Genomic DNA, 25,135 nt, shown 5'->3' with positions numbered 1-25,135 from the left:
ACTTTGGGGGCTCGGCCGCGGGTCCAGTGGACGACATCGTCGGGAGCTCGCAGGTCACAGGATGGTGACCTGTTTTTCCGGAGCTCCCGCAACAACAGTTTCGTCCGCTGGACTGGAGGGCGGCTGCTTCGGCAGCTTCGACCACCCCGAGCCGCGGAGTTTGAACCGGCCTGCGGAGCTCGAATTCAGCCGCGGGACTGACTTACTTACCATCACCCAACGGGGTCCCAACATCCGAATCCTGGATCGCCTCGGCGCAGAGGGAGAACAAGGAGGGAAGAGACAAAGACTTTTAAGACTTTTGCCTCCATCACAGTGAGGAGGTGCCTGGTGAACTCACTGTGGTGGATGTTAAATTTGTGTTTATTGTGTGTTTTTGTCATTTTTATTATATGTTATGTCTGCAAGGCACGTAATTTCGTTCAGACTGAAAGGTCTGAATGACAATAAAGCTTACTTTACTTTACATAAATACATTGTGGAGAACAGCGATCCATTTAAACACCACTTCTAAGATTTCCACCTATATTTACCAGAAGGTCCATGCAAGCTGGGTGCCCCTGTTACAACAAACACACAAGCTGGTCAGCATTTGAAAAATTTATTAAAGAAAAATCTCACCGGAAATTCACTAAAGTTAACAGTCTGCATTATACAAAGCAAATCTACTTTTCCTGACAGAATAATAAGAATCTGAGGTTTTCTTTATACATTGTAAATATGCGAATTCCATTTTACTTAAAAATATGCAACTTGTGACTAAAGTTGAAAAATACAGAGCTGAGCTGCAACAATCTAGATTTACTAAAAACCTTTTTCCATTATGATGGAAAATATATAATTTTTACAGAAGCCAAAAGTTCAGGTTATACAATGCTTTACTTGCCTGAAACATTATCTTACAAATACTTCCCAATGCAAATGCCTCACCCACGACCGAGGCAATCTCTGCAGCACTTTCTAAAGGGACAAGGTACTGCATACTGCTAAAGATGGCACCATGTTAGAGAACATTGTCCGCAGCTACAAAAGAGCTCTCACTTACTGATTTAACTACCGTATCCAACATTTTCAAGTGTTATAAATCATATGTAAACACGGCAATTTGGAGCTTAAAAAGAACATTAGAATGAAAAATAGACAATTTCCCATTAATTCAAAGGCATGTTTTTGCAAGTTATATACCCTAAATGACACTACCTTTATTTCATAATACATTTATTTGATAGGATTAACACTCCATGAACATATATCATTCACATAAAGCAGGGCCTGAAAAACAATATGTTAGTAATTGTGTGACTACATTATTCCCCCCCCCCCACCTCCCCGCCCCCTCCCAAGCAACCTGTCCATGACAGATAAGTTTAATGAGGGTGGGGCTAACATGATGATTGGAGGTAAGTTGGGGGTGGCGACTAGGTACAAACATGAATCAATTTAACTTGGTGTGAAATGTTCACTTTCAGTGACTCTTCGAATTTAAAGCAAAAAAAAAAAAGCCCACAGGCAAATTGAGAACAATGATTTGGTGAGATTAAAAACACTGATCGGGACTGATTTCCACAACGTCTTTACAGGAAGATAGAAAAGTCAGGTGCATACTCGCATGGTCATAGTTATCTCATTTCCCTTTTTATTTACTGATACTACAGTTTGCTATCATACTTTAAACCCAAATGCTCAACGTATAGCCAGCAATTCATTTGTAGCTCAAGTCTGAAATTAAAACAAATCAGGTGACGAATGAACAATTGAAATCTGTTCGTCCAAAAAAAAAAAATCAAAAACAAGTGATAGGGAAGCATTAGAATGGGAACAATGTGCTAAAAAAGGTCGAGATGACCCGGATATCTACAGTAATAAATACTATAAAATATTATAAGGTCAGTTATTTCTATCAAATAAACATTTATAATTAGAAATACACATACATTTAAAAACTTGATATTCCATGGCAGACATCATAACAGACACAAGCCTATTACACACCTTCAGTATTAACATCAAATACGCAGTTCGAGACAACGGCAAATGGTTGTGACCATTTGGGAGTTTGGCTGAGCGTGTGTGTGTGTGTGTGTGTGTGTTTGACGATCTCTCCATATACCACTGTTCCGGAAGACGCTGCTCGTCACCGTTTTAAAGGATGTTTCGCACTGTGGGGCAATATATTAGCGGTTTCCACAGAACGCACAAAAGGAGAACACATTACAAAAAACAGATTCACTTTGCAAGTATTAGGCTATAACAAGTGGCACTCATTTTTTTTGTTTGTTAAATACACAAAATATCATTTGTTTGACTTCTCCGATGTGTGCCAGAAAACACAAAGGCATTTCGGCAGTAACAGATGCGAGGAAAAGCAGATTGCAGAGCCGTTCCTCGTCGCTCCATTTGATTGGAACCTCTACGAATCTTAAAAGTTGCCATTTCTTTTAAAAATATACTTCTGACAAGCCCTATACGCAAGATTAAGTCAATAGTGTTGAAAGGGATACTGTTAATTAGGCGTGACCTCACAATCAAGCCCACCTTTCCACGGAGATGGGGGTATTACAGAACAATTAAAGTCTTCCTGGGAGAAGGGAAAAAACTAAAGCCCTTGTTCATGCTGTCCCCCCCCTCACCCCACACTCTGTCGCATCCATGCGCTCTCAATACTGATGCCACTTCAAGTACGTCATGTGGATTTGCAGCAGGGAATCCATTGCAGAACATTACAAAGCAGCAGACGGAACACATTTACAGAATGTGTCCTCAAAATAAAATAAATACATAAATAAAATGGCCCAATTTAGCAAAAAACAAATATCCCCAAAATAACCCCCCTCCCCAAATAAATCCATTTTTGCCTGTTTAAGTTACTTAAACATTTACTGACTAATCTAGCCAATGTAATGTTAAGATTACGGCAAGTGTGAGGTTTCGTTTTTTTTTAAATTGGCAGGATAGGAATAGTTTTAAAATAAAGACTTGCAGGCCTACATTGGATTTTAAATAATTATTGCATTAAAATAGATTCTCTATTTAGGACAAAGAAATACAGGACACTATATTTCCTTAGGTCACCTGGCTGCACCTTAAGTCTACTTAAAAATGCTTGCACCTTTTCCCAAATGTTGGTTTTTTTTGTGTTTACTCTCACAGAAAGAGATCCCACCTCTGGTTCACAAAGCAGTGTAGTCATTTTGAAAGACAGAAGAGGCATGGATTCCGGGGCAGATGTGGTCACTAATTGTAGCAACATACAACAACACAGAGCCAAGCTGGAAAAACAACACAACTCTTTAAAATTACACAATTTACACGGATTTAGTGTCTGATGCAGCACCTTGTAATCTAACTGAAAATGTATGCTTAAAATCAGGGGGAAAAAGACAAGAAATGTATCAGGCACACTCAGTGTGTTTGAAGTGGCAGATTCAAATCTCCCAAAAGAGATCAGTACAAAAACCATACAGAAAATGTAAAATTGCTATATACGGTTTCAGTTTTAAAGAAATGCAATGCAATTATATTTGAACAGAAATCGTGCAGCTCTGAAGCATATTCGGCGTACTGGTAGCTTGCGGTTTTTCCATCTCTTGAACCTAACACATAGGAATTCAATTACAGTTTTAAAAAGTAGTTTTCCACTCCGTGGCAGGTTGTGAAACTAATCCAGTTAAATGCAAAGCAAATACAAATCTCGCTGTGAAAAGGTGTCAATTCATTTTCTTTTGGGACAATGCACGTTTTTAGTGCACTCTCGTGCTATGTACACAAGGTGGAATCAGATGCCTTCCCAGTGAGGGTGATGAGCAGAAGTTTACGTTGGTGAGGCCAGGAGCTGCTATTCATTTGTCAGACTGGTGACTGTGAACCTTGCGAACGCTGTACAACCTCTGTACACGACAGCATGCCTTCTATACAAATGTTACACTTGATCATCTTGGACAATTCAGTCAGCCAACACTCAACATTCAAAAATGAATGCAGTAAAAAAAATCAAAAAAAAAATCCCACCTAATATCTTAAAATGTTTGTCGACAAAAGATCCATTCATCGTTACGCTATATTAACTGTGCTGGAAAATTGATGCTGTTCATAGAACTGTGTACCATAGATACAGCAGCATGATTCTCCTCTTCATCGAAAGTAGTACATGTCCCAATAAGGTCATACTATTTGATCCAGAAACAAGATCTGGCTTTAAACATGCAAACAGTCTCACAATTAATATTTCTTTTTTAATATACCCTGTGATAATTCCTGATTCAGCCAAGGAACTGAACAGTATTTAAAGGTTGGTGAAACTCCTTAGAATAGCTATGAACTTATTTGGTAACATCAAACAGAATAGAGAATCGATATAAAATATAATGCACCCATTGTAGAATCCATGCAAGTTAACCTGGGTTTTTCTTTCAAAGCAGTGATTGCTTGATTAGTGAAATGTAAAAGGCGCAAGTCATGGTATGCATGATTACGAGACTCTCGACTCTAACAAAAATTAAATGATCCTGCATAATAGGAACAAAATTCCCAAAGTTCTAAGGTATCTGTGAGGAAATGTAACAGAAATGTTAAAAAAATGCTATTTGCTTTTTTTTTTTTAAATCAGAAAGTTATGTTACTAGGTTCAAAAATAGTTTCATTGGTAATATATCATAATTTTTTTTGTTCTGTAAAAGGTCAGGAGCCTATTTACAATTAGAAAAAACGTGGAAAGAGTGACATGACGTAATTCTGTGACAGTAAGAAAAAGGCAGATTTTTCCGGTCTTCTGTCCAACTTTTTTCCCCCCCCCCCGAGCTCACGGTGACAGATTAGCATCCAGGCGGAGCCAGTGTAACCCCTGGCGACTGTAGCGCACAAGGTCAGTCATACTGCTGCTGTTGAACACCAGCGGGTGCATCGCTTTGTCCAGCTCCACAAAAAAGTCTGCGGACAAACAAACAAAAATCTTTTCACTGACTTCATTAAGCAACGTTTTTTGTTCTAAGTATATTCAGAGCGTAATAATAATAATGGATGGGATTTATATAGCGCCTTTCTAATACTCAAGGCGCTTTACATCGCATTATTCATTCACTCCTCAGTCACACTCGGTGGTGGTAAGCTACTTCTGTAGCCACAGCTGCCCTGGGGCAGACTGACGGAAGCGTGGCTGCCAATCTGCGCCTACGGCCCCTCCGACCACCACCAATCACTCACACACATTCACACACAGGCAAAGGTGGGTGAAGTGTCTTGCCCAAGGACACAACGACAGTATGCACTCCAAGCGGGATTCGAACCGGCTACCTTCCGGTTGCCAGCCGAACACTTAGCCCATTGTGCCATCTGTCGGACGGAGTGTAGAACAGACCAGTGCAGTGCAGTAACAAGCCCTTCGGCTATAATGTCCGTGCTGAACGCAATACGTTTTAAGATACAGGAGCTTAGAATTAGGCTACTCGGCCCATCGAGTTAAAACAAAGTTTGTTTCATTCAAAATGAAACCTTTTCAATCTGCATAAATTTGACCTGAAAAAAAGGATGTTTCATAGGAGCAGAATTAGGCCATTCGGCCCATCCAAGTCTACTCTACCATTCAATCAAGGCTGACCACCCTCTGACTGAAGGGCCTGTCCCACTGTACGAGCTAATGCAAGAGATCTCTCGAGTTTAAAAAAAAATCAAACTCGTGTTAAGCACGTAGAATGTGCATTGCGGGTACGTCGGAGCTTGGGACGTCTCTTAGCGGCTCGTAACGCTAACGGCAGGTACTCAGGAAACGCGGTAAGCTCGGGAAGACTCGTGAAAATGTTTTCAACATGTTGAGAAGTGTCCACGAGAGCCCCGAGTACCCACGAGTGGCTATTACCATTATACTCCGAGTTTGAATCAGGGGAAACTTGAATTAGCTCGTACAGTGGGACTACAGCCCCACAAAGAAATTCCTTCTTATCTCCTTTCTAAAAGTACATTTTATTCTGAGGCTATGGCCTTTGGTCCTCGACTCTCCCACTAGTGGAAACATCCTCTCCGCATTCGCTCTATCCAGGCCTATTTCAGGATAGTTCACGGAGAAAGCATGAAGATCTAATGCAACGTAGACGCGCTAGAAATGCGCGGTCTTTGACTATACCTTTGTTCTCTTTACCCAGCTGGTCAGCTTGATCCCACACTTCGGTGGCGAAGAGGAAATTGGACGTAACTTGAACGTAACTGGCTGCCATCTGGTGGATTCTCTGCGGAATTGTGACGGAGGCAGAGGAACTGCTGGAAGAAGTGCTACTTCCGGAGGAATAGGTCCCGGTATTCCCCGGAGAAACCTTGGGAGACACTGGGGATGGCGTGCCAGCAGCTTTGCTACGTAATAAGAGAAAAAAAAAAATTATTAAAAAAGATTCATACACCACCATAAAACACAACATACTTTCATGTTCAAATGATTCAAGGATTTTTTAAATACACTAATTTTGTTTTCCTCTACTTCATTTCGCCTTCCTGATCCTGTTGACTACACAGGTTTTATTTTGAATTTAATTTAAAAAATATTAACTGCTGTCAATTATGGCCATGAATGATAGAAATTATCAGCAGCTCACTTGATAAGGAAACAACTTCTCAGCAACTCACATAATGGACACAAAGTGCTGGAGTAACTCTGCGGGTCAGGCAGCATCGCTGGAGAATATGGATAGGTGACGTTTCGGGTGGATTCTTCTTCAGGATGGAGTCAGTCAGAACCCCGCAAGTACTGTTTTTGTTTAAAACCTACTTTCCGACTCCTTAAATTCCCTTTGTTGGACCTCAACGCCCTGCCGCTGCCATTGGTACCAATATGGACTACGATTTATGGCTGCTCACCCTCCCCTTTCTGAATGTCCTGTGCTAGACTAGAGACAGCCTTGACACCAGCACCAGAGAGGTAACACTCCACTCTCTAGTCTCGCTGATTGCTACAGAAACGTTTCTCTGTACTCCTGACTATCGAGTCCCCTCTCACTACTGCTGGTTTGGACGTAGCCCCATCCTGCTGTTCAATAGAGACGGACAAAGTCCCATAGCCTTTCCCCCCCGTAACCCTTTAGACTTGGGGGATACAGCGCAGAAAAAGGCCCGTCGGCCCACCAGCGATAACTCCACGCACTCGCACTGTCCTCCACACTGGGGACAACTTAAAATGTTACCAAAGCCAATTAGCCTGCAAACTTGTACGTCTTTGGAATGTGGGAGAGAAACAGTGAGGAAATCCCACATGGCCACAGGGAGAACGTACAAACTCCGTACAGTCATCACCGGTAGTCAGGATCGAACCCGGATCTCTGGTGATGTAAGGCAGCAACTCTACCGTTGTGTCACGGTGCCGCTGTCCCGCACCTTATTGCTTTTACATGTAATTAATCAGACTGGCTTCTGTTATGGCAGGGATCTCGAGAGTAAGCCAAGGTGGATCGTCCACTGGCACGTGGGTGAACATGGTTGCCAATGCTTGAGCCGTGCCTTTGGCATTTTGATGCCCAGTCCTGTTGAGGATGTGCATGTTTGTTGAGCTTTCCTCTCAGTAAAGCAAAGTTTTAATACAGGTTAACTCAGGAACTCTGAGAAGTATTGTGGAAATAGAAGCTTTCCATTTCATAGAATCATAGAATCATAGAAAGTAGGTGCGAGAGTAGACCACCAGTTCCGTCGAGCCCGCACCGCCATTCACTCATGGCTGAACACCAAACAGACACACTTACCCACAAACAGTAGACACAAGACACAGAACACAAGACACTACCCTCCCCTTTATACCGCTATCACCCCTCTCCACCCCAAGAACCGCGTGATCTCCTGGGGGAGGCAAAAAACCGGATAAAAACCCAGGTCCAATTCGGGAAAAAAATCCGGGAAATTCCTCTCCGGCCCCAATCCAGGCGATCGACACTTGTCCAGGAGATCACTCAGGTCTACTATACTAACCATACCTAGGTCCATATCCCTGCCCTCTCCCCGTAGCCCCTTATCCCCTTGGCAGCTAAAAAACCATCTATTTTTGACTTAAATATATTTAACGTTTCTGCTTCCACTGCTCCCTGGGGCAGTGAATTCCACAAACTAACCACCCTCTGGGTGAAGAAGTTCTTCCTCATCTCAGTTTTAAAAGAGCCCCCCCTCACTCTGCAACTATGTCCCCTAGTTCTAGCCTCCCCGATCATTGGGAACATTCTCGGTGCATCCACCCGATCAAGGCCCCTCACGATCTTATACGTTTCAATGAGATCGCCTCTCATTCTTCTAAACTCCAAAGAGTAGAGTCCCAGCTTACTTAACCTTTCCTCATATGTCAATCCCCTCATTGCAGGAATCAATCTTGTAAACCTTCGCTGCACTGCCTCCAGGGCTAGTACATCCTTTCTTAAGTATGGACCCCAGAACTGTACACAGTATTCCAAATGAGGTCTCACTAATACCGTGTACAGCTGCAGCAAGACCTCCGTGTTTTTATACTCAATCCCCCTAGCAATAAAGGCCAAAACTCCATTGGCCTTCCTGATTGCTTGCTGCACCTGCATACTGACTTTTAGTGATTCATGTACTAATACCCCTAGATCCCTTTGCGTTGCATTACAACGCAGCTCCTCCTCATTTAGAAAATAACTTGCCCTATCATTTTTTTCCCCAAAGTGAATGACTTCACATTTATTAGTATTAAATTTCATCTGCCAAGTTGTTGCCCACACACCTAGCTTATCTATATCCTTTTGCACTCTTCCTATCCTCCTCATCCCCTACTTTCCCTCCCATTTTCGTATCGTCCGCAAATTTTGATATATTACACTTGGTTCCCTCCTCCAAATCATTTATATAAATTGTGAACAACTGGGGTCCCAGCACCGACCCTTGCGGAACCCCGCTAGTTACCGGTTGCCATCCTGAGTATGAACCATTTATCCCCACTCTCTGCTTCCTATTCGTTAGCCAATCCTCTACCCATGCTAATATATTACCCCCAATCCCATAATTTTTTATTTTTAGCAATAGTCTCTTATGTGGCACCTTGTCAAAAGCCTTTTGGAAGTCCAAGTATACCACATCCACCGGTTCCCCTTTATCCACCCGAGTTGTTACTTCCTCAAAGAATTCGAGCAGATTCGTTAAACACGATTTCCCCTTCACAAAACCATGCTGGTTCTGTCTGATGAAGTCATGTTTATCCAAGTGGCCCGTTAGTGTTTCTTTAATAATTGTCTCCAACATTTTACCCACCACCGATGTTAGACTAACCGGTCTATAGTTACCCGCCTTCTGTTTACTTCCTTTTTTAAATATAGGTGTTACATTGGCCATTTTCCAATCCACTGGGACCGTTCCTGCCTCCAGGGAGTTTTGGAAAATTATCACCAATGCATCCACACATTTGGAGAATATATGTTTAAAATGCATTACATTTTCATCGCAACAGCTAATTTTTTTTTTTGCATCAATGTTGTCTTTGGAAATTTATCATTAAAATGTTTAAAATGACCCCAAGATAGAGTATGAAGTGAGTTCAAGGTTAAACAGCAAAACACATCGACAATCAAAGGGCAAGTAGTAAATTACCTTCCAACACCAGGTGATTGAGCTTGAGTGCTGCTGTACGAATTCTAGAAAATAAAATAATATAACAACACCTGGAAATGTCTAAAATAAAAATAAATTTGCTTTTTAAAAAAGGCAGCATTGCGACTTACCTTAAGGTGTTCAGTCAATGTTTTGGAATATTTTAGTGCACTATCTTTCTTTAATTTGAACAACCTCATGTACAAAAGCGACTGGCATCGTAGACTGGAAAACAGTGATATTGACTTTAATTTCATTATTAATAAGAGAATAAAATTTTGTAAACATTGATTTCAGTTTGATCAGCCAAAACTGGGAGTGAATATTCTAAGGTTGCATCAATCGTCTAAAATGTTCTTTAATAAAGTATTCTTTAATATATAATTTATATATATTTAATATATAAGTATTCTCATGCTTATCATCCTTCTCCTCATATGTATCCATGTTATTCACTTCAACCTGTGTGTGACCTCTGTCTGCTTCCTGGGTACACACATGTTCCTATTAGATTAGTTGATGCCGATCATATTGTGGCCTAAAATTTAGGTTTATCAGGTCATCGCCTCTCTCCTGCCTCACATAGTTTAGCCTTTTCAAATAAGTGCATGGTCTCAGTACAGATATTATCCATGTGTTTTTTCCAATCAAAAAATAGCCTCTCCCCTCTGTTATCAGATTTCTGAACAGCCATTCCATAAGTTAGGATATAGTCCTGATCTTCCAACTGAACTCATTCTGGACTTAAGATCTTTTCTCTAAAACTGTTACGCAGCAATCATGAAAAACTATATGAAGGAACGGGTGACGTCGAGACCCTCTTCTTCAGAAGAAAGGACGTCACCCATTCCTTCTCTCCAGAGATGCTGCCTGTCCCGCTGAGTTACTCCAGCATTTTGTGTCTACCTTCGGTTTAAACCAGCATCTTCACTCTTTCTTTCCGACACTGAAAAACTATATTCTGCACTCTGGTACTTCTCTCATTTCTCAACCTGTTGCTGTGCATGGCTTGATTGTATTCATGCATAATACAGTGCCATTCATAATGTTTGGGACAAAGACCCATCATTTATTTATTTGCCTCTGTACTCCACAATTTGAGATTTGTAATAGAAAAAAAATCACATGTGGTTAAAGTGCACATTGTCAGATTTTAATAAAGGCCATTTTTATGCATTTTGGTTTCACCGTGTAGAAATTACAGCTGTGTTTATACATAGTCCCCAATTTCAGGGCACCATAATGTTTGGGACACATGGCTTCACAGGTGTTTGTAATTGTTCAGGTGTGTTTAAATGCCTCCATAATACAGGTATAAGAGAGCTCTCAGCACCTAGTCTTTCCATCACCTTTGGAAACTTTTATTGCTGTTTATCAACATGAGGACCAAAGTTGTGCCAATGAAAGTCAAAGAAGTCATTATGAGACTGAGAAACAAGAATAAAACTGTTAGAGACATCAGCCAAACCATAGGCTTACCAAAATCAACTGTTTGGAATATCATTCAGAAGAAAGAGAGCACTGGTGAGCTTACTAATCGCAAAGGGACTGGCAGGCCAAGCAAGACCTCCACAGCTGATGACAGAAGAATTATCTCTATAATAAAGAAAAATCCCCAAACACCTGTCCGACAGATCAGAAACACTCTTCAGGAGTCGGGTGAGGATTTGTCAATGACCACTGTCCGCAGAAGGCTTCATGAACAGAAATACAGAGGCTGCACTGCAAGATGCAAACTACTGGTTAGCTGCAAAAATAGGATGGCCAGGTTACAGTTTGCCAAGAAGTACTTAAAAGAGCAACCACAGTTCTGGAAAAAGGTCTAGTGGTCAGATGAGACGAATATTAACTTATATTGAAGTGATGACAAGAGCAAAGTATGGAGGAGAGAAGGAACTGCCCAAGAATCAAAGCATACCACTTCATCTGTGAAACACAGTGGTGGGGGTGTTATGGCCTGGGCATGTATGGCTGCTGAGTGTATGGTCTCAGTACAGATATTATCCTTGTGTTTTTTCCAATCAAAGATAGCCTCTCCCCTCTGTTATCAGATTTCTGAACAGCCATTCCATGTTAGGATGCAGTCCTGATCTTCCAACTGAACTCATTCTGGACTTTAGATCTTTTCTCTAAAACTGTTACTCAGCAATCCTGAAAAACTATATGAAGGAACGGGTGACGTTTCGGGTCGAGACCCTTCTTCAGAAGAAGGGACTCTACCCGAAACGTCACCCATTCCTTCTCTCCAGAGATGCTGCCTGGCCCGCTGAGTTACTCCAGCATTTTGTAGGTAGCTTCGATTTAAACCAGCATCTGCAGTTCTTTCCGACACTGAAAAAACTATATTCTGCACTCTGGTACTTCTCTCATTTCTCAACCCATTGTTGTTGTTGCTGTGCTCGGCTTGATTGTATTCATGCATAGTATTATCGGACTTGACTGGATAGCACACAAACATTTCTTGCTGTATTTCGGTTACTATAATAATCAATCAATTGTAAATATGATCATCCCCTATTCTGCAACTTATGTAAGCTGGACATCCAGCACAATCTCCTGGCTTGTGATCAGAATGCTTTGGCATTGTCTTATTTAGGGCGAGTGGAGGAGATAGCATTAAATGGCAAAAGCCCAAATGAGTCAAGGCACGGGGAAATTACCAAAGATGAAAATGGCTAGGTAGAAGGTTTTAAAAATAAGCGTTGTTAATTCAAACTACATCATTTTATTTTTGCTGATTGCGGGCAAGATTGTGACAGGATAAAATTTGCACGATAGCAAGAATGATGATTCTGCTAGATTACACCTACCACAAAACAGCCAGCTTCTTGTCTGCAGCTGTTGCATCAGGTGCCATATGATTCTTTAACTTCATAGTGTATCTGAAAAATAAAAATAAAAAACGTGTTGAAATAATTCACTGAAGGCGCCCACAACTCAAATGTCACTGTACCTTAATCGGTACACGTGACAATTAAATTAAACCTTGATGTTACTTGGTTTTGCACGACTGTGCGTGTCACTCTGTTATTCAGCATTTACTCACTTGATAAGTTCTACAGTCTCAGCATACATTGGGAAAGGAGATTTGGCTTTCTGAGAATTGCGTTCCAAAGCATTGCCGCACTCAATGAAAGATACCACAGCATCAAGATAATACACTGCTTTTTCAAACCTGTCAGACTGCAAAAACAGAGCGGGTTCAATAAACGGATCAAAAAAATTAAACCAAAAAAAAAGCCATGATTCGGGGAAGGTGCAAATGTTTATTTCATACCACACTAAAACAGAGAATGCAACACCTACATAAAAAAAAAAAAGTGCACCTTACTTTAGGAAGGAAAACAGTCACGAAAAAGAACGGAGTTACATTAAGGATGAAGGCGTAGATGAAGATACAAGGCATATGGATAGGAAGGGATTAGCTGGCTGTCAGCCAAATTCAGAGTTTGTTAAAACGTTGGTGGGCAGGGAAAGCAAGGCAATAAATAGAACAAATATATTTTAGATGAAGTTATATTTAAAACTCATTGTGCAGTACTCACCAGTGCATCTGCATTGTGCTTAAGTTTCTTTGCTTCCTGAAGGTAATGATCTGCTGAATGTAACCTGAAAACATTGCAGACAAGTAATTTTTTTTGATATTCAGTTCCCAAGATTCAAGATTCAAGAGAGCTTATTGTCATTTGTCCCAGATAGGACAATGAAATTCTTGCTTTGCTTCAGCACAACAGAATATAGTAGGCATAAATACAGATCAGTGTGTCCATATACCATTGAATATATATGACATACAAAATTCTTAAGGGGTTGGACAGGCTAGATGCATGCAGGAAGATTGTTCCCGATGTTGGGGAAGTCAAGAACAAGGGGTCACAGTTTAAGGATAATGGAGAAATCATTTAGGACCGAGATGAGAACAACATTTTTCACACAGCGAGTGGTGAATCTCTGGAATTCTCTGCCACAGAATGTAGTTGAGGCCAGTTCATTGGCTATATTTAAGAGGGATGTGGCCCTTGTGGCTAAAGGGATCAGGGGGTATGGAGAGAAGGCAGGTACAGGATACTGAGTTGGATGATCAGCCATGATCATATTGAATGGCGGTGCAGGCTCGAAGGGCCGAATGACAATGACAATTCTGAACAATGACAATAAAGTTTGAATCTGAATCTGAATGGCCTACTCCTGCACCTATTTTCTATGTTTCTATATATATACACACATAAATAAATAAACAGATAAAGTGCAATGGGCTATTAATGTTCAGAGTTTTGTATGAGTTGAGTTTAATAGCCTGATGGCTGTGGGGAAGTAGCTATTCCTGAACCTGGATGTTGCAGATTTCAGGATCCTGTACCTTCTACCTAAGGGCAGTGGGGAGATGAGTGAGTGGCCAGGATGGTGTGGGTCCTTGATGATGCTGCCAGCCTTTTTGAGGCAGCAATGGCACCACCTTGGAGCTTGATGAAGAACATTCATAGAAAATAGGTGCAGGAGCAGGCCATTCGATCCTACGAGCCAGCACCGCCATTCAATATGATCATGGCTGATCATCCAAAATCAGAACCCCGTTCCTGCTTTCTCCCTTGATTCCATTAGCCCTAAGAGCTATATCCAACTTTCTCCTGAAAACATACAGCGAATCGGTCTCCACTGCCTTCTGTGGCAGAGAATCGCACAGATTCGCAACTCTCTGGGTGAACTTTTTTTTCTCCTATCTCAGTCCTAAATGGCCGACCCCTTATTCGTAAACTGTGACCCCTATTTCTGGACCCCCAACATCGGGAACATTTTTCCTGCCTTTTGCCTGTCCAATCCCTTAAGAATGTTATATGTTTCTATAAGATCCCCTCTCATCCTTCTAAATTCCAGTGAATATAAGACCAGTCGATCCATTCTTTCATCATATGTCAGTCCCGCCATCCTGGGAATTAACCTGGTGAACCTACGCTGCACTCCCCCAATAGCAAGAACGTTCTTCCTCAAACTAGGAGGCCAAAACTGCACACAAAACTGCACACCAGGGGCGTGGTCTCACCAGGGGCCTGTACAACTGCATAGGACCACCTTGCTCCTATACTCAAATTATTTCACTATGAACCAGGCTGATCATCCAGAATCATTCAATTCTTACAAAAGTCATCGAACATATTTATTGTTGTTGGTTAATGCTAACAGCAAAAGTTGATTTAGAAATGATACATTTACGGTCACCACACCAACTCAATATATTTAGTGAATAAATTAAAATTGAACAAAATAATTGTAGATTTGAATGATATATGTAAAAACAAATACAATTAAGCAAGCTAATTTTGAAGGAGTACATATCCTCCTATCCATTTTCATTATCTTTCCACATCTCCCACTATTCATGGGTGGAACTGCAAGTTAGAGTTCTGTTCTACATTAAGATGGTCACCAGACAGTTGCCCGAGAGCAATTCACCATTAACGCTTTTTACAGCCTGAAACTATTGTTAATCATTTAGCAAAAACACTCATCTTGCTGCTGTTATTGCCAATCAAAAAAAAAAATAAAAGTACAGGTCAGGCCTCATGCACCTTTCCCCCCCCCTTCCAATCAATAGTAAAGGGCCCGTCCCACTTTCACGACCTTTTTTACTCGTGGACATTTTTCATCAGGCTAGAAAAACGCCCCGACCTACTTGATGCCACGAGTACCTACGACTAGCATCACGACCTACTTACGACCATGCTACGAGTATGAGTCAAGGGCAAACTCGGTAGAGGTCGTGAATTAAGTCGTGAAAGTGGGACAGACTCTTAATTCTCACGATACAATCCATGGGAGGGGAAGGCGAGAGCAGAGCTGCAGCAAGTAGATCAGATGCGGTCAAAGGATCTGACCACTTTGGCCACGGGAACCGTGGTTCAGGAAAGACATTTCAAGAGGTACAAGTGTGGAAAGTCTCATCATTGGAGCAATTATGTCGGAGATGGGCGACTTTGGGGATTGGAATGGATTCCTTGTCGGAGGAAGCATAGTCAAGATAACGTTGGCAATCTAAAGCTTGTAATGGACGTTTATGGCTAACCTATCTCGTGATAGAAATGGAGAAATCCAAGAAAGAGAATAGTCAGAAGAAGGCTCCCGACCCGAAACGTCACCCATCCTTTTGCTCCAGAGATGCTGCCTGACCCACCGAGTTACTCCAGCACTTTGTGTCTACATTCAGAGAAGAGTCAGAGATGGACCACGGGATGGCGAGAGCAGGGTGACAATTGGTAGAAGTAGTAAAGACGATGGGGTTTTCTTTTTTAAGTTCCAGGGGAAAAGTCATGGTTGAGGTCTGAGCAGGAAATGCACGATGGAAGGGCCTGAATTGGCCACGTTGCAGACCTGGTTTGAAGCTCACCACTATTTTGTTTTTGACATGCAAAACCAAACATAAACCTGGCTCGGGGCCAGATAAATGAGAGGAAGAGGCAGAAAGGCCAAAAAGGCATTTTTTGACATGACAATATTGTAATTTTTCCATCATTCAGGAGCATAACATTTCTGTCTGTCTGGTACTGAATGTCAGACAAATGGTTTAAACAACTGTGGACAGTAGAAGAGTCAATGATAATATCGAAGAGGTGGAGAAGCTTATGTGGACCGGAGATCCTGAGAGCGATGCCGTCTGGAGCTATGCTACTTGCAGGGCCACCCATGTCGGTAAGGTCGTGTGGGAGGTCTCTGACAAAGAGCCAATCCAACACAAGACCTCAACGGTGGAACAGGCGGAGGACGATGGCTGACCTTAGTGGAGCGTCACAACGGCTGGGAAGGCGGATGAAGAATGCAGCAGAAAAGGGTCTCCGGTCGTCTTGGATTCCATGCCACTGGATCTCGACCCAGGTCTGTCAAGCACCGTGGGGTGGCTGTCTGTGCACCAGTCTCCCCACGTTAAACAAAGTCACACACAGGCGTCCTCCATATAGGGAGCAGCACCCTGGAGACACCCTTGGTCAGCCACGACCGAAGGGGGCCTAAGGAAGTGCTTGGGATTTGGCAGGGTATGTGGAGAAACTAAAACCGTTTACAAATGCCCTTTTACCCAGAGAGTTGTGTATCACCCAGGAGAGTTGTGAATCACCCAGAGAGTTGAGAATCTGTGGAATTCTCTGCCACAGAAGGCAGTGGAGGCCAATTCACTGGAAGTATTCAAGAGAGTTAGATTTGGCTTTTAGGGCTAACGGAATCAAGGGATATGGGGAGAAAGCAGGAACGGGGTACTGATTTTGGATGATCAGCCGTGATCATATTGAATGGTGGTGCTGGCCTATTTTCCTGCACCTATTTTCTAAGTCTAACGGAGCAACTTGTGAATGAGAAATAGAGCATCAAGGCTTGATGCACTGGGGAAAGCTGAGGTGACGGGCACAGGAGAGGGGCAGCTGGTGCCGGGCAATTACAATACAATACAATACAATACAATACAATACAATACAATTCAATTTATTGTCATTTGGACCCCTTGAGGTCCAAACGAAATGTCGTTTCTGCAGCCATACATTACAAACAAATAGACCCAAGACACAACATAATTTACATAAACATCCATCACATTGCTGTGATGGAAGGCCAAAAAAACTTATCTCTCCACTGCACTCCCCCCCCCCCCGATGTCAGAGTCAAAGTCAAAGCCCCCGGCGGGCGATGGCGATTGTCCCGTGGCCATTAAAGCCACGCCGGGTGATGCAAGGTCGCGCACCGGGTCTTTGTGTTAGAGCGTGCGCTCGCAATCCCGCGGCCATTCCAAGCCGCGCGGGGCGGTGCTGTAAGGCCCCGCTCCAGGAGCTCTTCAACCCCGCAACTCGGGCGGGAGAAGTCGCCGTTGCGGAAGCCCCGCAAAGCGGTCTCCCTCCAGGGACCCGCGGGCTCCCGGTGCCGCCCGCCAAACCCGCAGTTGCAGCCACCGAATCTCCGGGGGTCGGGTCGCAGCAGCGTCCACCACAGCTCCACCCGCTCTGGACTCGGCCAGCCCCGTGACGGTGAGGTGAGTAGTCGGCACCAGAGCCCCCGGTCTTCCTGTTGGAGGCCGCTCCTCGTTGCAGCCCCAACGACAACGGAGACCCGACAAAGAAAAGGTCGGGTCTCCCGTGCAGGGAGAGATTTAAAAGTTACCCCCTCCCCCCCACCCCCCCACACACATACCCCAACAAAAAATAACAAAAACTACATAAAAACATAGACATAAAATAATAAAAACGCAGACGGACTGCAGAGGCCGCTGCTGACGAAAGTCGCGCCGCCCACCGAAGTTCTATCATTGTGACTGGATACATACAGGTGCAATCATGCTCCCTGGAGCCCGAAGAGGCTATGGTGTGGTCAGCAAAATTGGGGTTACAAGTTAGCCCACAAGGAAGGGTTTTGCCATCAATCAGAAAGGATCTTGTCGGAGACCATCACTACATATATTTCAGTATTCTGGAGAAGCCAGGATTCTGATCGGAGGGATGCAAACAAGGAAGAGCAGAACAAATTTGAAATTTGCTTTGAATTTGCTTAAATATTTGCTCACAAGCAGCCATGAAAAATGTCACTACGGATGGAGACAGGATGGTTATTACCGGTGATGCGGTGCGTTGCTTGGAACGCAGTTACTATACCAAACATAAACTGAACGGAAGGTAGACAAAAATGCTGGAGAAACTCAGCGGGTGCAGCAGCATCTATGGAGCGAAGGAAATAGGCAACGTTTCGGGAAACGTTGCCTATTTCCTTCGCTCCATAGATGCTGCTGCATCCGCTGAGCTCCTCCAGCATTTTTTGTCTACCTTAGGTTTTCCAGCATCTGCAGTTCCTTCTTAAACATAAACTGAGTGGATTAAGTTTGTACTTTCATTTTAAGTAAAGCCAATCTGTTTTCATTTTTATGAAACTGCCCTTTTTGCAAGTGTTTTACAATATTTCAATTTAAATCTGTAGATTACCAGGGGAGGTGACCAGTGCACTTACCGATCATCAAAGCTCAGCTTGGGCCGCCTTGACTTCAAACCATCTCCTGATGGTGCAGATGACTGCAAAGCACTCGAGGAGCTCACTTGAATTTTTTCCTGTGACTGGATAAAACAAAACCAATTGAACACTGAATCTCAATAATATCACTACTGCTGCGAGATGTTTTGAAATCTGATTAGAAGATTAAGTTCTACTCAAGAACAGGTTTGTTGAACAGATGGACTTCAAGAATTTTAGCGTCGATGAATCTTTTCACCGCATATGCATGGGACTAGCTGCGTAGTTGAGGTGGTTGAGTCAGGTGCTATTGAAAGAGCTAATAGTCAAATCTAAAATTCAGTCGTTCTTCTACAAAAACATGATCTAGTAAAACAAAAGAATGGCTCGGTGCCAAGTCTTAATAACTTTGTAAATTATATGGAACACAATATGGAGGACTGGTTGTCTTTTCAATAAAGACATTAAGATGGCAGCCTGCAGTAATAACAAGTGCTTCATTCAAGGCCATAAAGAAGCCAAGATTGAAAAGTAATAACTTGTTATTGGATGAGCTTGATTTGGACTCAGCTTTCTTATACTCTGAAAGGCTACAGAAGTCTTTCAGTCATGGCGTATTCAGACTTGGTAGGAGTGGTTTACTGATAAGAAAAATGTATAATTGTGCTAACTTTCCTTTGTTCTGTGAGTGGGAGCCCGAGAAGCACTGAGCAACGTTTGTGCTCATTGTAGATCTCGCCACTCCCGTCTGACGAATCAATTAAAGATTGCCACGGTTTACCTTTAACAGTTTTTGTTGCTATCTGCTTTTTAAGAAACGAACTTTGACACTATCACAACTTAAGAAACATTTAGACAGGTACATGGATAGGAATGGGATAGAGAGATATGGGCCAAATGCAGGTAGGTGGGACTTAGTGTCGATGGGGCATGTTGGTTGGCATGGGCTAGTTGGGCCGAAGGGCCCGTTTCCATGATGTACGACCCAATGACTCTACAACATTAGCAGGTTAGGCAGAAAACTATATTTCTACACCTGCTAATGTGTCTAACTTTAATTTATTGTCACTCCAGATGATGATTTCACACAAGTTATTTGACAGCCATTCATTATCAGTGTGGAAGGATCTGTGCAGGGTGGGGTTTAATGCACTAATCAAGATAACCTAGATTTTGTATTTACTAATTTCTCTCTCAAAGGATTTACATAAATGTTTTCTATGGAAATAACTAGTCCTACAGCCAAGTGGCAGCACAGGACCTCAGCCGCCTTCTCTGCATTAGAAATCGAAATAAAAGGATGCAAAGGATCCAGTAACGCTTGCTCTTTCAGGTCACACCATTCCCGTGCCAGAGGTGACCAACATTCCCAGAACAATTGCTACACAATTTGGTCTGATTTATTCTTTCACATGTCCCAAGTCAGATGCTCTGTTGCTTTAAGAGGAACTTTTGGCTTCTTGCCATTGACATTGAGAACCTTAAGGATTAAGTTCCTGTAACATAACTGCTCTTGCCTTTCATAATGTTATTTGCAGGAGAGAACTGTTGAAATAACTTTTTTCTGTTGCAGTGTACTCTGCAGCTATATTTTACCAATGGAATTCAACAGAGAACAATGGCAGGGACAAGTTTTGCAAAATTAGACTGAGGAGCAGAATTAGGCTTTTTGGTGCATCGAGTTTGCTCCGCCATTCGATCATGGCTGATCCATTTTTCCCTCTCAATTCCATTCTCCTGCCACCATCTCCCCAGATCCTTTGATACCATTACCAGTCTAAAACCCATCATTCTCCGCTTTAAAAATGTGGCTTCCTCAGTCATCTGTGGCAATGAATTCCACTGATTCACCACCCTCTGACCAAGGAAATCCATCCGCATCTATTTTCTAAGATTAAATATTAAAATCAAAATTAGTTTGATTAATGTTTAATCAATAATGTTTTATTACTAATGTTTAATGTTTTATGTGTCGTTCCTAACTGTCACTGTATGTCATGTTGTCACTTGCGGGCGGAGCACCAAGGCAAATTCCTTGTATGTGAATACTTGGCCAATAAACTTATTAATTCATTCATTAATGTTTGATAAAGTGATAGTTGTACAATCGTATGGTGCCATGTTGCTGGAGTCAAAAGTGGATCTGATTAACCTAATTACCTATTTTTTGCCCTTTCATAGATCTAAGTTTTGCTTTCGTCAACTTGAGTACGCAACCTCATTAGAAACATAGAAAATAGGTGCAGGAGTAGGCCATTCGGCCCTTTGAGCCTGCACCGCCATTCAATATGATCATGGCTGATCATCCAACTCAGTATCATGTACCTGCCTTCTCTCTATACCCCCTGATACCTTTAGCCACATCTAACTCCCTCTTAAATATAGCCAATGAACTGACCTCAACTACCTTCTGTGGCAGAGAATTCCAGAGATTCACCACTCTCTTTGTGAAAAATGTTTTTCTCATCTCGGTCCAAATAGATTTCCCCCTTATCCTTAAACTGTGACCCCTTGTTCTGGACTTCCCCAACATCGGGAACAATCTTCCTGCATCTAGCCTGTCCAATCCCTCAAGAATTTTGTACGTTTCTATAAGATCCCCCCTCAATCTTCTAAATTCTAGTGAGTACAAGCCGAGTCTATCCAGTCTTTCTTCATATGAAAGTCCTGACATCCCATGAATCAGTCTGGTGAACCTTCTCTGTACTCCCTCTATGGCAAGTTGTAAGGAAATGGGGGTTAATATAAGATAAAGACAATTCTTTTCACCACTCGGATTGAATGATGGCATAGAGTTACTGTGAATGCAGAACACTGGATAGACTGAAAACACCTCAATCATTGAGTGGAAAAGAGCTCCAGAGCTCCAGTGAAACATGGAAAATGGAGTGGAAAATGAACAGACTTTTGGGAATAGCACCATTGCCATAATGTAGAACCTTGCGGCACATTGCCATAATGTAGAAAGAACCTTGCGGCAGTGACATGTACATAAACTCTGAAGCTGAAAATACAATGACTCACTCGGTTTTCCTTTGGACGCGAGGATGTTTTGTCATCTGTTTTTTTATGCTTGGAAGACGAGGAGTTACTTTTGCTGCTATTACTGCTGCTACTAGTCTGCTTTGGGTTACCATTCTTGCTCTTTGAGGTGGAGGTTGGATTGGCAGTTCTTCGACGACTTGGGTGTTTATGCTCGGTTTTGGGTGTTTTTTGTCCAACGCTTGCAGATGGAGATGGCGGAGGCAGCTTTTCTCTTTCGCCAACTGGTTTTGAAGAACCCCTTCAAAACAAAGTGTCAGGATGTTAAATTCCAGCCTACCATTTTACCTTACGGCAATAAAACTGATGAAATAAAATCACCAATAGTCACATCTAAGCTTGTACATTGGTGTTCCAAAAGCTTTCCTGAGTAGTTTCATAGAAGCATAGAAAATAGGTGCAGGAGTAGGCCATTCGGCTCTTCGAGCCTGCACCGCCATGCAATATGATCATGGTTGATTGTTCAAAATCAGTACTCCGTTCCTGCTTTCTCCCCATATCCCTTGATTCCTTTAGCCCCAAGAGCTCAATCTAACTCTCTCTTGAAAACATCCAGTGAATTGGCTTCCAATGCCTTCTGTGGCAGAGAATTGCAGATTCACAACTCTCTGGATGAAAATGTTTTTCCTCATCTCAGTCCTAAATGGCTGACCACTTATTCTTAAACTGTGACCCCTGGTTGTGGACTCCCCTAACACCTGGACCATTTTCGCTGCATCTAGCCAGTCCAATCCCTTAAGAATTTTATATGTTTCTTATATATGTTTCTACAAGATCCATCTTATATGTTTCTTTATTCATTTTAAATCAGCAGTGCTGGGGATTGATTTCCTCAGATACATTTGATAGAAAATGACAGATTGTTAAGGGGGATGATGGGGCAATTGGAGAGAAAAGAAATTCCAATTCATATGGATCAATGATGGTTGTAGACATGACAAAATGCTCAGTGCTGCCAGTGGTGGAGGTGGAGTTTGTGGTATTTAAGAGGCTTGTTGATAAACACAAGGGTATGCAAGGAATAGAGAGATTCGGATCACAGACAGAAAGAGATTAGTTTAACTTGACATTGTGTTCAGCGTGGTCAATGTGGGCTGAATGGCCTGTTCCGTACTGTTCCGTATGCTCCATCATTTTCTGTTGTGTAGTAAATAGCATGTTCTATTCTATCAATCTGCTTAAAGACATTCAGGAAACAGATTTAATTTGACAGTAAACACTATTGTGATTTAGTTTTGGAGATACAGCGTGGAAACAGACCCTTCGGTCCACTGAGTCCGTGCCGACCAGCTATCCCCGTACTATCCTACACACACTCGGGACAATTTGGCTTTTTTTTTTAAACCAAAGAGAATTAACCTATAAACCTGGACGTCTTTGGGAGGAAACAGGAGCACCCGGAGAAAACTAACGCGGTCACGGGGAGAATGCACTCCGTACAGATGGCACCCGTGGTCAGGATTTAACCTGGGTGTCTGGCACTGTAAGGCAGCAACTAAGGAAGGACATTCTTGCTATTTAGGGAGTGCAGCGTAGGTTTACAAGGTTAATTCCCGGGATGGCGGGTCTGTGGAATTCTCTGCCTCAGAGGGCGGTTCTCTGGATACTTTCAAGAGAGAGCTAGATAAGGCTCTTAAAGATAGCGGAGTCAGGGGATATGGGGAGAAGGCAGGAATGGGGTACTGATTGTGGATGATCAGCCATGATCACATTGAATGGCGGTGCTGGCTCGAAGGGCCGAATGGCCTACTCCTGCACCTATTGTCTATTGTCTAACTCTACCGCTGCACCACTGTACTAGTACTAACCTACACATTAGGGACAAATTGCAGGCCAAATAACCGCGAAATCTGCGTGTTTTTACCTTTCGATTGTCGGGAAGGGCGAGAGCAGAAACAAGTCTGGTGCCAAATAGGGTGGCAAGATAAACTAATCACTTCTGCCTGCACTTGCCCAAATCCTCCGTTCCCTGCATATATACACCTATAATATCGCTGATTACCTCGTACACAGGACCCGTCTACAACATTGCAGAATCTCAACAGGAGTCAGATATACATGAATCTGGAAGAAGCTAGGATCTGTGGGTGTCAGCACAGAAGACAGGAGAAAAAGACTACTTTCCATCAGATGGAGTGGGAGCAGGTTAACAATCTTGTGTAGTGGTGAAGTACACAGGGTGGACTCTCAGGCACAGTTGGAAGGGACATCAGAGGAGTTAAACTACCTGCAGGATGGTGCCACACTATTGTATGCTGTGCTCAGATGAGGACAAATGCAAAATAAACAAAATAAAACAGTGGAAAAGATGAATTAAAAATAAATAAATTCAACTCAAAATGTATCTGCATATAGATGATTAAAATGTCACCTGTTAAATCACTTTGATGGTTTCATGACAGAAATATACTCACTCTCTGCTAATGGATGGTTTGTGGTTAGAATTTGTCCTTTCTTCCGTCTTAGATTTCTTGCTGTCACTGCTCTCATTTTCAGCATCGTTCTGAACAAAGATTCAAAACAGTTGTCAAAATCTCAACCTTTCACAACTGGCATATTTTCACGAATTACATTTAAATTCCAATAATAATATCATCCCAAATTTGGAGATCATTTGTTGCATTTCACTTCTATTTCAGTAACATGATCAGGTCTGTGAAACACAAAGTCAAGACTTCACATAACTAAATGCAGTGGTTGTAACTTTATACATTCTTAAATTCAAAACATTATCGTTTCAAAACGAAGCTTGCTATGTATCTGGTAATTTAGTTTTAGTTTAGAAATACAGCATGGAAACAGGCCCTTCGAGTCCACAACGACTATCGATCACCCATGCATACTAGTTCCATGCGATCCCACTTTGTCATGCATTCCTTTCGGGGCAATTATAGAGGCCAAATAACCTACAAAATAGTTTTGGCAAGTTGCCAAACCTATTCAGACTGGAACTAAATGTGCCAATGAAACATCTGAAATAGCACTGTGCTGTAACTCTGACTTCTTAAGGGCCGGAAGCGGGGGCCGCGCGGAGGTCGAGTGAGTGACGTGAAGTTCGAGCGAAGTCCGCGGGAAGTTCGCGCGTGATGTACGGCGTTGAGACGCTGCGTATGCCTGTCGAGGCGGTGCGTACAGCCTCAATGTGGCTGCGGGCTGGCAGGCCGTTCCCACGTGGAAACTTTGAACACTTGGCAGTTTTCCAGAGCCCCGCGCGATGTCGGGACCAGCTCTGCACAACTCCATACGGCTCTGGCGATCGAAGAGAGACTGGGCCCGCGAGGCCATACTGCTCAAGCGCTTGCCGCATGCAGTCGCATGCTCATGGGACAGGCCCTTTACGCTAGAGAAATGGCTGAAAGTTACACAAGACGATTCATATCGGAGCAGCACGGCGGCACAGCGGTAGTTGCAGCCTTACAGCGCCAGAGACCCGGGTTCGATCCTGACTACAGGTGTTTGTCTGTACGGAGTTTGTGCGTTCTCCCTGTGACCATGTGGGTCTTCACCGGGTGCTCCGGTTTCCTTTCACACACCAAAGATGTACAGCTTTGTAGATTCA

The 25,135-nt window shown here is 42.7% G+C and overlaps 1 protein-coding gene across 5 annotated transcripts in view; it reads right to left on the bottom strand.

Annotated features, from left to right (window-relative positions):
* Window positions 1–585: 585 nt before the first annotated feature.
* Window positions 586–25,135, bottom strand: part of aff4 (AF4/FMR2 family member 4) — an 87,097-nt gene continuing 62,547 nt past the window's right edge. For all 5 annotated transcript variants that reach the window (XM_033029216.1, XM_033029217.1, XM_033029219.1 and 2 more), the window contains 10 exons: window positions 23,991–24,079; window positions 21,559–21,817; window positions 18,535–18,638; window positions 13,107–13,170; window positions 12,608–12,744; window positions 12,372–12,443; window positions 9,693–9,786; window positions 9,562–9,605; window positions 6,116–6,339; window positions 586–4,926 (listed from right to left, as the gene is read on the bottom strand). In XM_033029216.1, coding sequence (XP_032885107.1) covers window positions 4,799–4,926; window positions 6,116–6,339; window positions 9,562–9,605; window positions 9,693–9,786; window positions 12,372–12,443; window positions 12,608–12,744; window positions 13,107–13,170; window positions 18,535–18,638; window positions 21,559–21,817; window positions 23,991–24,079 — 1,215 coding nt within the window. In that variant the 3' untranslated portion in view covers window positions 586–4,798. The remainder of the gene's footprint in view (window positions 4,927–6,115; window positions 6,340–9,561; window positions 9,606–9,692; window positions 9,787–12,371; window positions 12,444–12,607; window positions 12,745–13,106; window positions 13,171–18,534; window positions 18,639–21,558; window positions 21,818–23,990; window positions 24,080–25,135) is intronic.

The sequence above is a fragment of the Amblyraja radiata genome, chromosome 11, assembly GCF_010909765.2.
Source record: "Amblyraja radiata isolate CabotCenter1 chromosome 11, sAmbRad1.1.pri, whole genome shotgun sequence".
NCBI lineage: Eukaryota > Metazoa > Chordata > Chondrichthyes > Rajiformes > Rajidae > Amblyraja > Amblyraja radiata.
The sequence above is the reverse complement of the archived record's forward strand: the minus strand, read 5'-3'. Positions and strand labels throughout refer to the sequence as shown.